At 35.8% G+C, this 16,889-nt stretch overlaps 2 protein-coding genes across 3 annotated transcripts in view; one reads left to right on the forward strand and one right to left on the reverse strand.

Annotated features, from left to right (window-relative positions):
- The window catches only part of Lerp (lysosomal enzyme receptor protein), a 26,539-nt gene continuing 9,650 nt past the window's right edge, over positions 1–16,889 (forward strand). Inside the window, exons 1-13 of one of the 2 annotated variants that reach the window (XM_076431993.1) lie at positions 1–344; positions 670–898; positions 978–1,132; positions 1,493–1,755; positions 1,835–1,988; positions 2,069–2,220; positions 2,551–2,666; positions 2,750–2,991; positions 3,075–3,281; positions 3,531–3,677; positions 3,757–3,927; positions 4,415–4,592; positions 4,676–4,746. In XM_076431993.1, the coding sequence (XP_076288108.1) occupies positions 285–344; positions 670–898; positions 978–1,132; positions 1,493–1,755; positions 1,835–1,988; positions 2,069–2,220; positions 2,551–2,666; positions 2,750–2,991; positions 3,075–3,281; positions 3,531–3,677; positions 3,757–3,927; positions 4,415–4,592; positions 4,676–4,746 (2,145 nt within the window). In that variant the 5' untranslated portion in view covers positions 1–284. Of the gene's footprint in view, positions 360–669; positions 899–977; positions 1,133–1,492; positions 1,756–1,834; positions 1,989–2,068; positions 2,221–2,550; positions 2,667–2,749; positions 2,992–3,074; positions 3,282–3,530; positions 3,678–3,756; positions 3,928–4,414; positions 4,593–4,675; positions 4,747–16,889 lie in introns of both variants that reach the window. The other variant, XM_076431994.1, reaches the window with a different exon arrangement.
- Tl (toll like receptor) overlaps positions 5,275–16,889 on the reverse strand; it is a 14,929-nt gene continuing 3,314 nt past the window's right edge. Inside the window, exons 2-6 of the mRNA XM_076431974.1 lie at positions 10,805–11,015; positions 9,421–10,418; positions 8,885–9,203; positions 8,036–8,629; positions 5,275–7,276 (exon numbers count right to left, since the gene is read on the reverse strand). Coding sequence (XP_076288089.1) covers positions 6,152–7,276; positions 8,036–8,629; positions 8,885–9,203; positions 9,421–10,418; positions 10,805–10,987 — 3,219 coding nt within the window. The 5' untranslated portion in view covers positions 10,988–11,015 and the 3' untranslated portion in view covers positions 5,275–6,151. The remainder of the gene's footprint in view (positions 7,277–8,035; positions 8,630–8,884; positions 9,204–9,420; positions 10,419–10,804; positions 11,016–16,889) is intronic.

Below are 16,889 nucleotides of genomic sequence, written 5' to 3' on the forward strand. Positions count from 1 at the left end.
GACGGCGCTGTTCTACGTAAATACCGTAAATACTTCTTATTCTGAACCAGTGAAGTTTTCAGCTGCTACTGTTATTTTTTAACTGTCATTTATTCAAAGCATATCTTGAAGGAAACGAAATACAATTTAAACCTATGTTAATAAAGCTGCTTCAATCTTTATCTTAACATTATTGTTGAATGATCGTTTGTTTTCTACATCCCAAAACGAACGGATATTGTTATGCTTGAAACTACCATAAATATTTACAATGTGATTAATCCACAGTCAGATAACGAAAAGAAATGTGCAAGTTAATCGTTTCGATATCTCTTTATTGGTTTGCAGTAATTGCTGTATTTGCTGTACGTATATAATTCGTATGTATAGATGAAATTTGTTTCCTCTTTCTTTACACAAATGATTTTTGTACTTGTGCGATAATCGCATAATTTGTAGTTGAAATTTGTTTCCTCTTTCTCTTTGTACAAATCATTTTTGCACTTGTGTGATAATCGCATATAATCTATATGTAAATAGTTGAAATTTGTTTCCTCTTTCTCTTTGTACAAATGATTTTTGTACTTGCGTGACAATCACATAATCTATTAGAAAGTAGAGCTTATAAATTCACAAAGCCAAATGTGTTCATGCAGAAAGACACGTAATTGTTATCTATTTTTTAAGCAGGACACATCCACGGTTGACAGCTCCTTTTGTATAATTCAAGAACCTGTTCTAAAAGTTTTCAAATATAATTTCACTAGTCTTTCGAATCCTACGAAAGATATTACTCTACCTATCGACCATTTAAATGAAACTTTGAGAATACAGTTATGTACTCCGTTAAAACAAAAATGCAATGGAACAGACGGATACGGAATTTGTTTGATAAAAGACAAACAAGAAATAGGAATAGGTTTGCATTCTCATATTTCTTAAAATATCAGACAATATCAGTGTCTGTTTGTTAATGCGATTGTGTATTACTGTTTTAGGAAAATCACCTCCAGCAGTAGAAGTAGGCAATGGAAAGATATTATTTAAATTTAGAGGCACTAATTGTACACAAACAGATAGATATAGAGTAACTATTAGTATGAAGTGTGATTATGAAGTTGAAAATAATTCTATTCCTACATTATCATCTAATGTATGTATATACAAATGTATTGAACTTGATATTTTTATTATTATCCAATTATAACTGCTGCATTTTAACGCTAAACCTACCACAAGGGTTCAAATGATTTTAGATTTTTTATTTGACAATTATTGAAATTGTAAAGGTGTTTCCATGGGAATTTATTGAATATCTTTTTTGTGTGACTCCAGTATGTACAATATTCCAGTAACAATCGCACAAACTATAAATAAATTTAATCTTGTTATTTTTATACTACTATACACACACATCAGTTACTTTTGATGGTTGCTAGGTTTAGCGTTAAGGTAAAGCATAGTGTAAGATTCCATATTTCTATAATGTATTATGCATTACCAATAATTTCAGGGAAATGTTTGCGAGTATCATTTATCCTGGAGGAGTGCACATGCTTGTAGTCCACGGACCAAACAAAAATGTACAGTAACAAATAACGGATCGCACTATGACCTATCTCCGCTAACAAAATATTCCTCAAATTATGTTATTCATATGGGTGATGTAAACTCACCGAAAATCATATTAAATGTTTGTCATACTGTGATATATGAATACGGAGCCTTGTGTCTAAAGTCAGCAGCCTGCTTGCAGCAAAATTCTTCGAAAATTGAGTACGAGTACTATTCTTTAAAAAAATATATAAATTTTACATACGCTTTGTAATATTAACTTATCGTAGTATTATTTCAGATACATGAATTTGGGAGATGTAGGACAAGCACCATTTTTCGAAGATGGAAAATTAAAAATTAGATATCTGAACGGAGATGTATGTAGACATAATATTCCAACACCGCACATTCAAACCACTATTTCATTTATATGCGATTTGGAAGCTATAGAGGTATGCTATGAGACTCTAAATGATTCGATACATTTGAAGACTTTTACATCCCTTATAAATATGTTGTTTGCACACATTAGGGAACGAGTCCAGAATACATAGGAGGAAGCGAAGAATGTCACTATCAAATAATATGGAAAACAGCCGCTGCCTGTAGCATAGAATCTTTAGGTAGTCGCAGTGCGATAACTGCTGGCAGATGTACAGTGACTAATCCCCTTACAAATTTCACGTAAGCTTAACCGAAACATTTCTATAGTAACTTTTATTTACACTGGGTTTTAAACAAAATTTCTCGTAGATCAAAGAAAAAATGAAAAAAATCTCAGAAAAAATGAGATATAGAAAAATCAAATTGCTTTTAATAATTTATTATGCGGAGTTTCGAAATTCGTAGGTTCGAAATTCGAAACTTCGATTCTCATCACCTTCAAAGTTTCTGAAATCGAAGCTTCAATATCTTGGACCTTCGAAGGAAAGTAACAGCCCTAGTCTCGATCCATCCTGATTATCGGATTTTTGCACATCTCTAATTGGAGCCTAATAACAATTGATATTATAGGTACAATCTACAATCGTTAATGAAGGAAGAATATTATGCCACAGCACAAAATGGCATGAAATATCAATTCGGAGTATGTAAATCACCTGCAAATATGACATGTACACCAGAAACAGGTTATTCAATAAATTGATTATGTAGACATTGATAAATTACATTAACAGTAATTCAATATTCATAATTATGTTCTTACATATAGGAATATGTTCTATGAAAAATCGCACATCTATGGGTCAGTACAATACAAATTTAATATGGCAGGAGGGTGGGCCGTATTTAAATTATACGAACGGAGATCTTTGTGAAAATGGACAACGTAGCTATACGATTATTGCATTTGTGTGCGGAGCAGAAGGAGTTTCCAAGGAACCGTTTGTAATGGAACAGAAGCCCTGCCAATTAATTATACATTGGAACACTGATCTAGTTTGTGAGAAAAGGGTCATCTATCGCTAACACATTTTATATCAGTACATTTTTCATGAAAACAAAATACTTGAATAATAGAGTTCATTATTTTATAGATAAAGTGTGTTGCAACGGACGATGACGAGATGAATTTAAGTTCATTGATCAAATCTAGTAGCAACTATGTCGTAAGAGTAAACAAAACAGAGTTTCATATAAATATATGCAGACCATTAGTGCCTGAACCAAGTTTAACATGCGCACATGGCAGTGCAGTCTGCAAGGCTACTTTAAATTCAAACAAGGAGTATATAGATGAAGTTGTAAGTAGATACAGGATGTATCATTAGTTATTACTATCGCAAGTATCTCCGATATTGTTCGTGTCGGAGAAAAACAATTCAAATAACAGTTGTATCGTGTCAGGAGGGATATCGTTTAAATACATTGAATATCGATAAGGTTTTCTAACTAATGTTTTCTATATCTTAAACAAAAATTATTGTAATACTTTTGATTTACGAAAACTTGTGCAATAATTGTCAGATAAAATTTTGTTTATTCATTGTCAGAGTTTAGGATTGCCAAAAGAAAGTCCTGTATTGGATGCAAATCGTGATACAGTGTTACGTTATGTAGGTGGATCAACCTGTCCTGAAGACCCAACTAAATCAATTTCTTCAAATTTTACGTTCCCATGTAACGTTTATAGCGATAAGGTGAGAATACGGAAATTTTATGAAAGAGTTACGATATAGCATAGCAGCTAATTGAAATTACTCTGTTGTTCTTCTCCAGGGAGTTCCCGAGTTTAAGGATTATAAAGATTGTACTTATATTTTCGAATGGAAAACAAGTATAACATGTGGTGCTGCAATGGGAACCTGGACTTCCCCTTGCATTATAAAAGATCACCGTTCACATGAATGCGATCTATCCCCGTTATATAAAAACCAACCAATATATCGTGTAAGTTTACCGATATACTCATTGCCACGTGTAATTTGATATTATAACGTTGATCCTAAAAAGTCTAGCATGAACAATTACGAACAGCCCACGTTAAGAAAATTACATTACTGTGTGGCTAAATATACGGCAATGTTAACACTTCCGCGTCGGAGAATTTATTATTACGTAAAATCATGTTTAAATAGAGTAAATACTACAGTCTGCATTGGTATTGTATAGACTACGGATGTTTATGCAATTGTGGAATGGAATAAAATTCTATTTTTCGTGGGATCAACCATTGTAAAATTCCTAAATTCTATCAAATTTTATATTATAGCATTTTTTGAAAGTTTTCATAAGCCATAAATGCGTAAACATCCACAGTCTAGTTATCAGTTTTCAAACGGTGTCCACTTAATCTTCATCCTAATGGCCCGGATGTGAAAGTGTTAAACGTGCCAATTGACGTCGCTAAAGAAATGATTAAAAATTGGAACCGTAGGTAAAAAACAAACAAGGGAAAGATTATAGCATAAATATATGCGGAGGACCAACGTTTTGCAATGGTTCTGCTGTGTGCCAAGGCAGCAATGGTTATGGATCATTGGCCAATGTAATTTTCGATTATGGCAGAGATATAATAAAACTACAATATTCGAATGGCGATAAGTGTGCAAATAGTAAGTAACGGATACAATAAATTAGCTCCTCTACTGTTAGTAGCAAGAAACTGAAATGATTACCTTTACGTTCCACATATTAGCTTCCTATACATCTGGAGTGAGATTTAAATGTGTCGAGTCTATGGGAATTGGAGAACCAACGCCGTTATGGGTAAGTTTTTAAAATTGAAATAAGTTACCTGATATTTTGTTTTCATTGTATTTGGATGGACGTCACATTTTGCTAGCAATATGACATCTTTCTCGCATATGGTAAGACATTACCTTGTATGGCTCGTTATACACACGTGTATTTTAGTACACGTTCAAAACCGCGATTTCTAATATTAAGTAAGTACATGTGTCTCTAATGATTTTCACAATATTCCGCAGGATATCCACCTGGTTAACGTTAACTTTATAATAAACTAATCTTGACAGTAAAATACAATACAGTTAACACGTTCCGTGCCACGTGTACCACCGGTGTTATTTACACGCTGACATATTTATTTAATGCGCTAAAAACATGTATTTTGTAACAAGTTTAACACAGTAGAATATATTTCCACCAAAAGAATGAGGCATTATAAAAACTGCAGTACAGAACAAAACGCACAAGTTTGTTTAGTTGTCGAGCAAAAACGGGTCTGCACGGAACGTGTTAAAACGTTAAAAGTATTGAATGCAAAATTAACAATTCACAATGAGATTCTTTATTCAGCTTTCTAGTCAACGTTACCGAATAATGATCGATATAATTACAATATGCTGTTGATGCACGCATGACCGAGTTACATTGTTGAATAAAAATGTGCTCATAGAATTGAGCAATGAACTTACAAACTCATAACAGTAAAATCTGTTTCCGAGTAGTATACATACACGTGTAGGTCAAATGGCAATATGAAATGAATTTTGCAATGGCCCTTCATCTAGCAAAGCTTTTTTACATCCGTCTACATTCGCTTCAGCGTTATCCTTATTGTAAAATCTATACCGATGACTTCGCGAGTAAAAAATAGTGACGACACCGTCTTAACTGAAAAATGCATATAAAATTACAAAAACTAGCTATTTACAATGAGCTTTTATACACCTAAATGTCTGGAATTTTTATGTATTAATTGACTTTACCGTTCGTCTCTGTTACTTACAAACTATGTAATTCGATAAATTCCGGAAACATATACGGAAAATGAGTCGTTTCGTAAAATAAATATAACAAGAAATATTTGGCATTGCACTACATACCAATAAGCATTAATAGATACTCACTCACTCAGAAAATCTATATAATATAACTTCGAGATTGAAATTATTTAAACAATGTACGAGTACATACATATTTCCGTAAAGACTAATTAATAAAGACTAATATGTTGAAATAATTAGAGATACTGTGGAACTATATCGAGAAGTTATTCTACTTAAATGTTGCTCGTTTTAAAAAATACTACGATACCTAATAAAAGAGAAGTAGTGTAAAATAACATTTTTAGGATTTAAATAAATTCGATCTCAACAGTTTGCATCAGTCCTTATACGATATGTATATGTCTCTTATACTCTACACTCTACACAGTGGTACATTGTACCTTATTAGTTGAATTATTCAGTATTAATTGTTCAGACGGAAGGATTCCATTGCTATTTGATATATTTAGCTTTTCAACGGTATCTTTTTCAACTTCGTTGATGTTGTCGCATTTGAAGACTTTAATGGTATCGACTGGAGGAGTGCTGACCGCAGGTGGTGTTACCGGTTCGTTGTTCGGGTAAATGAGTTCCTTTTTGTCACCGTTAATTTGTATAGTGGGTTGATGTTTCTCGAAAATTTTGTTCCTAATCGCCCTTCTGGTCAACTCTGGCGGGTGTGGTAGAGCGTATCGCAGTTTGTCCCAGAACCAAGGATCGCCCCACTTTACGTAGGTGTTCATGCTCAAATAGGCTTTCAGTTCCGAGTCTAAATTATCAATGGCACCGATCTCGCCGTACAGGACTAGAATGACTCTTGCTCGACCTTCGCTGAGAGCCTGTCTGTGGGCGGCCCTAAATTCCATTCGTCCCCATACGCTTTCCAAGAAGTTTGGCGACAATACGACTATCGTTCTCCTCGAATCATCAACAGACCGAGCTATTTGATTCGGTATCCACTCTCCTGCTAACCAGTCTCTGAAATGTATGCACAGTTTGAACGGTTTGGGACCGCTTTCCAACTTGGACACCAACTCGTTTATAACAAACTCTTCGTCTTTATGGGAATAACTTATAAAAGCGTCGTATAACTTGTCCTTGTCCAATTCGTCTTCGGTTACGAACCATAGGCAGAGTTGATGCGCGTACAGCCATACTTTAATCTCTTCTTGGTACCGGTAGTATAAGGCTGCCAACATACCGATCAACAATCCGATCACTGCTACGGATAAACTGATTCCTACGATCATAGCGGTTTCAGCGGAACAGAAATCGGTCGCCGTCATTTTTACCATCGGAATCTTTTTATTCTTGCACGTGATCAGCGAAGATTCCGAAATTCTAGGGACTTCCGTTTGCATGAAGTTCAAAACATCTCTGGTATCGCAGTCGCATGTCCACGGATTCTCGTGAAGCGTGATTCTGCTCAACTTGGTAGAATTACTCATGAATTCTAGAACGTCCAAATCCAGCTTGCTAATGTTGTTGTTGTGCAGTTCTAGAACCTGAAATGTTTGTGTATATTATAAGATACCGTTTTTTTTTTGTAAGACCATCCGAATATTAACGGGAGTCACTGTACTTTGATATTTGACCGTCAATATTGCCGGTAATATCAGTATATCGCTGACGCGGCTGTCTTGGCAGCATAAAGAACGTCCAATTAATTTGAATACAACATTCAAGCTAAAAATACAAATCTACATATGTTCGATGATACGATAAACAATCAATAATACTGTAATACTGCTGATACACATCTAGATTTAAATGATTAATTCAGTTTTGGCAGTATATTGATCATTTAGATGTATTAGCAGTATTATAGTATTACATGTTGATTGTTTATCATATCATGTCGAATAGATTTGTATTTTTAGATTGAATGTTGTATTCAAATTAATTCGACAATCATTATGTAAAAATCGAAATTGTAATATAATTAAAGATGTGTAAAAAGATGTGTAACTTGTCAAGGGGTGGGTGGGTACCCAAAAATTATATGGCGCGGGTCAGGTAGTTCCTCAATCTCATAAGTACTCTTTCAGAAATTTAAAAAATCTATATCAAGAAAAGAGAACAGTGCATCGCATTGTATAAAGACTATTTTATTTTTAATTTCTATGAAGGAAACACAATTTTTCAACTCTTTCTCCTTTGTGTAATGAAGTAATTACTATTCAATCCAATAATGATTCCAAATTTCCGGGTACCCGCCCACCCCTAATAATAATATAAAAAGGGGAAACACTTGTATCACTCACCTCAACGTCAGATGGCAATACATCCAAGGGTACATTCGAGATATTCGTACCTGACAAAAGCAGCTTTGATATCGATACATTGCTCAAGCCAAGATCAGTTAGGGGTACTAGTCGAGTTAACTTGTTACCCTCTAAATTTAATTCAAGTTGATAGTCAGGTATACATTGAATGTTGCGTGGAATACTCGTCAAGTTCCCGTAAGAACAATCGATCAAGCAAGCTTTGTCGAATGGTTTCGCCCAACAAGTGCAACCTGTTGGACACGGGCTCGTCACTATGCATTTCAAGGATGTGGATTTCAGATGGCTCACAGATATGTTCATCGACCATTCTGGACTTTGGCACTTTAAGTTTCCTGGTATGATATGAAAATAGTTTTGAACATAGGGGTGCATGTTCCCCTCTAAATATCGAAGAAAATCAAACAAATCACAGTCGCAAGCTATTGGATTGTCTTCCACTAGTATCACTACAGGACGCATGTCTTTTTGGAACGTCATTAAACGTTCCGCAGTGTTGAGGTAGATGTGAGTTATATTGTTGTACCTTAGGTCCACTTGAATTTCATTCGATGTGAATTGCAGATCTTCGGCCTGAAATGTTTCATAGAAAATTTCGACGTTTTAGTATGTTACAGATCCGATTACTATGTATGTATCAGGGTTGGGCACGTTTTATTTGAAATACGATAAAAAGTGATCATTTGAAATAATGTTCTGTTCTAACGAAATGATACGTGATTATTTCAAGTAACGCGTAGCCAAATAAGATGGTAACATTATTTCAACTATTATTTCTGAAATAATGTATGTATTTGGACAATGCCCAAGATTGATATGTATACTTACCGAAATGTGAGGTATCCGATTGTAACTTAAATCCAATTTTTTTAATTTCACGCTGCTGACAGTCCAATCAGTAAATATCTCAGAAATATTATTCTTAGCAAGGTACAATTCTTCTAAGGAAGCGCAATGATGGAACGGTGATATGTTCCAAATTTCGTCACGGTACAGAGACAATGAACTATTCAACGTGAGCAGGTTGTTAGAAAATCTTGCAATTTTTAGTTTCTCCAATGATTTGAAGCTTGCATGATGTATCGTTTGTAACTGATTTTTTGACATATCCAATATGCTCAGCGATAGTAAGTCTTGAAATAAGTTCCTGTAACGATTTAAACAGTCTCTTAAGAAAACATGTTATGCACATAATTGCAACTAACAAACGTCAATTCAAAGTTGCTGATTACACTGAAACTTAGCATATGTGTAAAGTATGAGAAAAACATGGATATTCTTTATGGATGTCTCCTTTTATGTTCGGGAATGTGTAAATAGTGCCTAAAGGAAGGGATGAAGTATTTCATTTAATGAATTTTTACCTGGATATTGAAGTAAAATGATTCTCTGATAGATCGATTTCAGTCAAGGCCTGCGTGTCCGAGAAAATTCCATCGGGCAGCGATGTTAATTCGTTGAGATAGAGTTTCAGTACCGACAAACTGTGCAGTCCTTTGAATATATCCTTCGGAAGAGACACGAGATAATTTCTTTCCAACTCGATAGTGTTTATCGAGACGGAACCCCGAAACAAATCTTCTGGGAGGGTGACTAAACCGTTGCTTCTGAGCTGTACCACCGTCAATTTAGTTAGATTCGCGAACAATCCCCCCGGGAGGGTCGTCATGTTCCGTTTGTTTCCATACATGGTCACGATGTCTAATTTCCTGTTGCGTTGGAAGATCTTGGCCGGCAACGACGTAAAGTTGTTCCCGGACAAGTTCACAACCTGCAGGTTGGTAAGATTGAAAAAGACCTCCTCGGGCAAAGTGGTCAACTCGTTCGAGTTGATATCCAACGACATCAGAGAAGTCAACTTGTCGAACGTGCCCGGCTCGATCTTCGTCAGTCGATTCTGCCATAGATTGAGCAAAGTCAATTTCGTCAATTTGTCGAACACACCCGGTTCGATGCTAGTTATATGATTCTGGCCCAACTCGAGCACCGTCAGATTACTAGAGTTCTGAAAGGTGTCCAACCGTAGGAGAACATTGTTTGCTCGCAGGTCGAGCCACGTCAGCTCCGGTTTGTCCGCGAATAAATCGTTGCCGAGTTTGTTGACATTGTTCGACGACAGAATCAATCGTTCCAATTTTGGGAATCCCTCGAGGTGTTTTTTCGTCAGATTCACACCCTCGTTGCCGTACGATTGAAATATTAATCTGCTGACCGACTCCGCGCCGAGTTGCCGCGCGATATCCGCGAGGCTTCTGTCCATCGGTAATTTGCACATTTTGAAGAAGATGGACTCTACTCTCCGGGCAGGGAACAAATTGGAGGCGCGGAAGTCTGACCAATCCGCAGAGCTTTTACATTGTATCTGAAATAACAATTTATGTATCTTCTTTTCATCGTAGTACCGACTGCGGTCACGCTTTCCGTTACTTGCAATTAGCACGTTACGTAAAGGAAAGTGAAAGTTCTGGTAACACGAGGCACACACACAGTCTACGAGACATACATATCATTTCTATTGATTTCAATAATTGTAAAATGAAAAATCTGGAACCGGTCATTTTAACCGGTGGTCAATGAAATAAATAGGTATTTTCATTTGTTTTTGTTTTTTTTTGTAAATATATAAATTGATATGATAATATTGATATAATTTCGATGATTCTATCGATGGGCTTGTAATTTTTCTTCTTATTTCCCGTGACTCCGCAGATACTCTTCAGAGAGTATCGATGAGTCACGCGTACTCACCTGAATATACCTGGTGGGTACAACGTTTATGACGAAGTTCGAGTCGCTTTCTGTTGGGCATCGTATCTCGGTACCACTGTTGTGACTTGGATAGCAGCTGCAATACTGTTCAGGACATCGGACATCCTCACCGTTGCACGTGACGACGATAAGTGCCACGATGATCCACCATTCACCTCTCATTTTGCTAACTCCAGCACGAACTCGCCCGCTGAAAAAGAAGCATTCGCACGTATCAATGAAAGTTCAGTGTTCAGTCGGGATCATTTACGCGAGTCAATGAGGAATACGTGAATCAGAAATAGCGGTGCGTTGTACGGTAATGCTCACTCGAGGGGGGGGAGTGTCTCATGTACATATTTATAACAAATATTAGTGAACTTTATGATTTTTTTGACGATATCGAGTATCCCCTTTCGAATAATGGGCTATTTTTTCTGCCACAGTAATGAACACCCCCTTCTTCACTTTAATGTACGTAATGCTGGGGGTTTCATATTTTTATTAAAAAGACAAGACAAGTTTCTTTTTATTTCCCTATGCATCGTGTAAACAACCGTTGTTTTGAGTGTTTTAATCTCATACAGTACATCCGAGTTCTGAAAACTTGTATTCTGCACAACGGTCTGCAGTCTAATTATGCACTGCACTCTGTATCGAGACATTACTGTACACTGTACATTACACGTTACAAAATAGTTGAACCGAAGATCGAGAATTTCCTTCACGGGTGAACAAAAGAATGAGAAAAATGTGATCCACGACGGTGAGATGCTCGTCACGTATCGAATCCTGTACACTGCACGCCGTATGCAATTCTTTCCTGCGCGACGTAGATCCGGGCTAACGACCTACACGCATATTTGCCGAAGAAGTACGCACATTTCCGAGAGCATGCTTTCGCGTAGGTCGAACGTGAAATGAAAACAATGAAAACCGTTCGGTCTTCGAGCAGACACGATTACTCGAATGCCAGACAAACAGGCTGCACTGCCCAACAACCATTTTGCGTTTCGATAAACGGTAAACAATTTTTAACGATGAAACACATTTACGAAATGTTTCAAAAACAGATCCAGACGCCTCTAATACGTCAACTTTCTCGAACAGTTTGCAATCTATTTTAAAGATTAAAATACAGTTTTTACATTTTTACAATTGAGCCAGTACTGTGTTCTCAAAAGTTTCACATTTTACCAAAATTAGATGTTTCAAAAAACCAAGGCTGAGAAACGACTTTCGGATTAGTGCACAACGCATACAAATTTATAAGGTAGCCTATTTGTTATGCAAATGCAATAAACTGGTAAAATTTATTGGACAGTGAATACTTCTTCTTGCGTATGATTACACCCGTTCAACAAATGTCGACTTATTGCGCGTTCCGATAACCTATCGATGATTTTTGCAAGAGGTCCGGTTTATCATGTGGCGTGGTTAGCATCAGACTCTTATTTTTCAATGTGAATTGAATCGAACAGTCGAATTTTATATTTTAGCATGTTTAAACAATTTTAGAAGCCATGCATATACGTATAGGTTCTTTTTACGAGGATGAAAATAAGATCAAATTACTTTTGCCGACTAGAATGGAAATAAACATACATATACTATGAGTAAATAAAATACTTCCTATTAATTACATGTTTCTTTGTACAAAAAAAATACTAACTTTATTTTTTAACGTTTGATGTATTTGAACATTATGTATTCAGAAACGAGATTACAAAAGTGATTTTCAGTGCTATGTACTGTTTCATTCTGTTAAACGAACATAATCTCCGCTAATTGGGGTCATTGAACTCTTCCGAATGCTTGCGACAGGTCATACGGAGGAAAATACGCGATTCCTACGAAAAGATATCAAGGGGAATTCATATATAATTTTTTTTCTAATGAACACATTCGTTTTCTATTCGACGTTAATCTTTTTTGAATAATCATTATCTAATTATTAGACTGCGGATTTGATGCGTTTATAATCAAAATTGCTAGATTAAGAGCGAAACGAAAGACTAAAATTATTGATAAAAGACACCGAGATGTCTACATACATAGCTCCTGTATCTTACAATAAAGGTTTTTTTATGTTGCATAAAAATCCGCAGCCTACCAATTATTATCGGTTGCAAAAATTCCACCGAGTTTTCATATCGACAAGTGGGAAGTGAAGGACCTTTTGCTTTTGAATCCGTTCGCGACAGAGTTTTATACATATGTATAACTTTATAATGTCTATTGTAATTTATGGACTGTTATAGCAATACATACTTATCGAATTCGCTTATTACGATTTTTAGTTGTGAACTGATGGGATTACATGTCTAGACAAATGATATTTAAAACAAATATAGAAACGTAACTCCGAACCAATCTTCACCTGATACGATCTAATGTATACTGAATATCTGTTAATAGGTATATTAGATTTCTGATGAGATAACGTGTCAAGCAGGACTGATTAAAACAAGTCGCTTTATTCGCGGATGGCTTATAGTATCGTTTGTGGAATTTTATCGACCTAGAGGAGGATTCCTGAATCAAAACTTGAATGTATAACGTACCAGTTTGGTCCATTTAGATCGAAAACCAATTTGGTTATACAATATTATCAGTCTTCATTTACTTGTGCAACATTAACAGACTTAACTGACTTCCACATTCGTCGCTTTCAGATTCAGAAATCTCAATTTCATCTACGCTCTCACATAGTTCAATTTCGTTCACCTCGGAGCTTGTTATTATTGTTGTATATTCTTTTCAAAAAAAATCTTAATGAAAAACTTTAGCTACAGTGAACCATATGTAATACATATCTGGACACTTTTAAAAGGACGACAACTTTTTTAATATCAAATCATAGGACTTGGATATCTTTTGAGAAGTTAGACTAATTAGTTCACTGCAAGACGTGAAAAAGTCTTTTAAAAAATTGCAATTGGTCGGAACTACAGAGATAATACTAGACACTGTTGTTTACAACTTTTTTATTGGGGGCGTATATCGAAAATTAAAAAAATACATTTTGTAGATCAGGGTAAAGTGCAAATGATACGAATCAATGTGAAAAGTATTCGTACACCGTTTAAAAACGAGTAACTCTTTTAAAATTGCACCAAATGGCCTGAACCGTTTTGTGATGTTAAAAGGATTAATTTACTAGGTAATGCATAAATAATTGATCGCGCCGAGTGGTGATGCGAGACTTGTTCGGGATGGGTAACTTGTGAAATGTTTTGATCATCAGGATTAACTTGTATAAAACACGAGTGATGACAAACTTTATTGAAGTATGTGAACTTAGTGGACTGTATAATATAGGTGAGACTTAGCGCGATTTGAATATCACAAGAGTATTCTTGTCTAGAAAATCCGTATGATCTGAACTGTAAATTCAGTGCCGTCAGAGAAGTGTACGACTTCGGTATCTTTAGCTAATCGCTACTTTGGAAAATCTTGCTAATCTGGCGCGCGCTTGCCGAACACCGGTATTTAAGCTCAGTCGTCCAAAGGGGTGTGACTGTAATTGACCAATGAGCAACAGCTATTTTCTGGAAGGCAGTGACAATTTTGAAAGGCAATCGCCGCCCACGCTGGTCGAAGAAAACGGTGAAAATTGATGGTGGAAGGGAGATAAGTAACCTCTTCGGCAAGCCGCGTTGACGAAAAACAAAGACAGACCGCGCATCGCAAGTAAGGCCCATCCGGTAACGCGTGACAAAGAGTTTATTGAAACGGACGAGGAGATGGCAATTTCGGAGGTAGAAACCCTGGAAGTGCACGTGTAAAGCAGCCGTTAGTAATAAAACACTTCTCGAGTCCTAATCCCCGAGGCGAGGATTTTTACGTCCCCGGTTGTAATTTAAAAAGTCCCGTTCTCGGAACATTTGTTCGCCAAATGTGCGAGACGGACACTTCTGCTACAAACTAATAAGTGATCTTCGATGGTCGCGCAGACATAATTCTTTTTTAAAGTGCTGTTGGTCGTTATTGCGAAGAAAAAAGTAATAGTCACGCGATTAGAAATATTTCAATAATCTCCCGCAAAGGCTCCTTTACATTTACGTTTCCCAGAGTTGTGCAATGAGAAATCTAATGAATCGCGTATTCGTATAGTTCTTTATAAAGAAATAATTCGGAAATGATCGACTTTGTTCCTTAGTGGAATTAAAAACACAGTACAAAATTAGGTGTGAGCCACTTAATGATTTTGAAGATATGGCCGAGATAAAAATATCTTGAGCACACGGGAGGGGCACTTGAACTTATCATATTTATTCAAGGCTGATCTAATTGTATACAGAGGCGCCAAACAGTGTTTGTTTGAACGTTAAATTTTCGATTTCGGAAAAACTGTTCATATTACAATTGTCACGGTTTCGTACAAAGGAGTCGTATTCTTCTTGACAATGCTCGTAAGAAGAAATACAAAGATAAACAATGCGGTAAAAATGTTCACTGTCATGGTACAAGCATGGAAGGAACGTCTAATTGTAGGCTCAATCGCAAACAACGATTGAATGCACGATTATGGTAGTTAAGAATGCCAGTCTGTGTTAAGAATCCGATTTACGTAGTTTTCTTGAAACCAATTCGATTTTCCTGTAATACTCGCAGTGCGAAGCTCGATCTGTACGCACGAAAATTTTCTAAACTATTCCTAGATGAATTCCTTCGTTTAGGACAAAATTATTAACAAGCTACAGTGATCCGCATTTTATTCGGACACTTTTAACACAATACGATAAGTTTTTCAATATTGGAACATGCGATTTGGATTTTTTTTTTTAGAGAGAGAAGTTCAGAGCCATCCTGCTAAAACTATAATTTGTTATCTTTTTGTATACGTTATAAGAATTGCACAAATATGTATTTGCGAATGCCTGTTTAACATCAACTTCGAAATGTATTACATTCTTTATTGATATTAGTTGTTTATTATGAAAACAGAACATTCACTTAGTTGATTGCATAATCAGTGAATAATTGGTTACCACGACATAAATAAATTATTTTGATACCTGTTCTATTATACAGTACATATTCTGAAACGATAAATTTGTTACGATTCTAACCGGCTAATTGCAACGCTAATTACACTTGCTACAAGTACGTTTGCACTGAACCCAACTTGCACAGGTACGTGGAGACAATGTCGATTCAGAGAAACCAAGGACGTTTCGACGTTCTCTTTTACGCGCGCTGTCACGAAACCTGTTGCTGGTTGGCAACATCTTCGAATAAAAAAAATGTTATTGCGAGAGCGGATGTCTCGGTAGGTTGAGAGGAGGTCAAGAAAGGAACATTCAAAATTATTTGCATTCCGTTTTCCTTGTAAAGTGAATATTATTCAAATTAGAGGTCCTAGTTTTAAACGTGCGTTAGAGATACACAGAGATACACGTGTGAGTACATATGTATGTACATGATTAATATATGTATGTACTTGTGTTTTGCCGTACTATTTTCTTTACAGTTACAGTGATTAAAACGTCTTTATCCCCAAAAATATCATAGAGGGGAAAAGAAAATTATTTTCATGAAAATAATATAAAAGTATTTTCTAAATTTTTCAATGAATTTACTCTTTCAAATTACGCCTATTCATTTCTTGCCATAAATGCATAAAATCCGCTGTCTATTAATTACGTTTTGGACTGGTAAAATTCGTGCATTCCAGTGATTAATTATTTACGTAGAAACGTATAGATGAGTGACGAACATTCTACAATATAATTACGAAAATAACACAATCTGTACGAAAAAACAAACTAACATGAATGATAAGGATAAGTAATTTTTTACGCTCATCGCGTCAATTTCCCCTGTTCCGTAATATCGGAGTTGTTTCTTCTGCGAATCATAATCATAACGTCTTCGCCAGTTTTTGCAATGAAGTGAGTAAAACACGTACGTAACACATAATACGTTATTCAGCGTAGACTTCCCCGGAGACTATAAATTCGTATCAAGAGATAATGCTCAAAACACAGAAACTGCACAACTGTTATCTAACCATACAGGAGAGGCAATCACTCTCGAAGCGTAAATAAAAAATATTCAGTTTGCGAAATTCGCAGTAATT

The sequence above is a fragment of the Lasioglossum baleicum genome, chromosome 10, assembly GCF_051020765.1.
Source record: "Lasioglossum baleicum chromosome 10, iyLasBale1, whole genome shotgun sequence".
NCBI classification, from domain to species: domain Eukaryota; kingdom Metazoa; phylum Arthropoda; class Insecta; order Hymenoptera; family Halictidae; genus Lasioglossum; species Lasioglossum baleicum.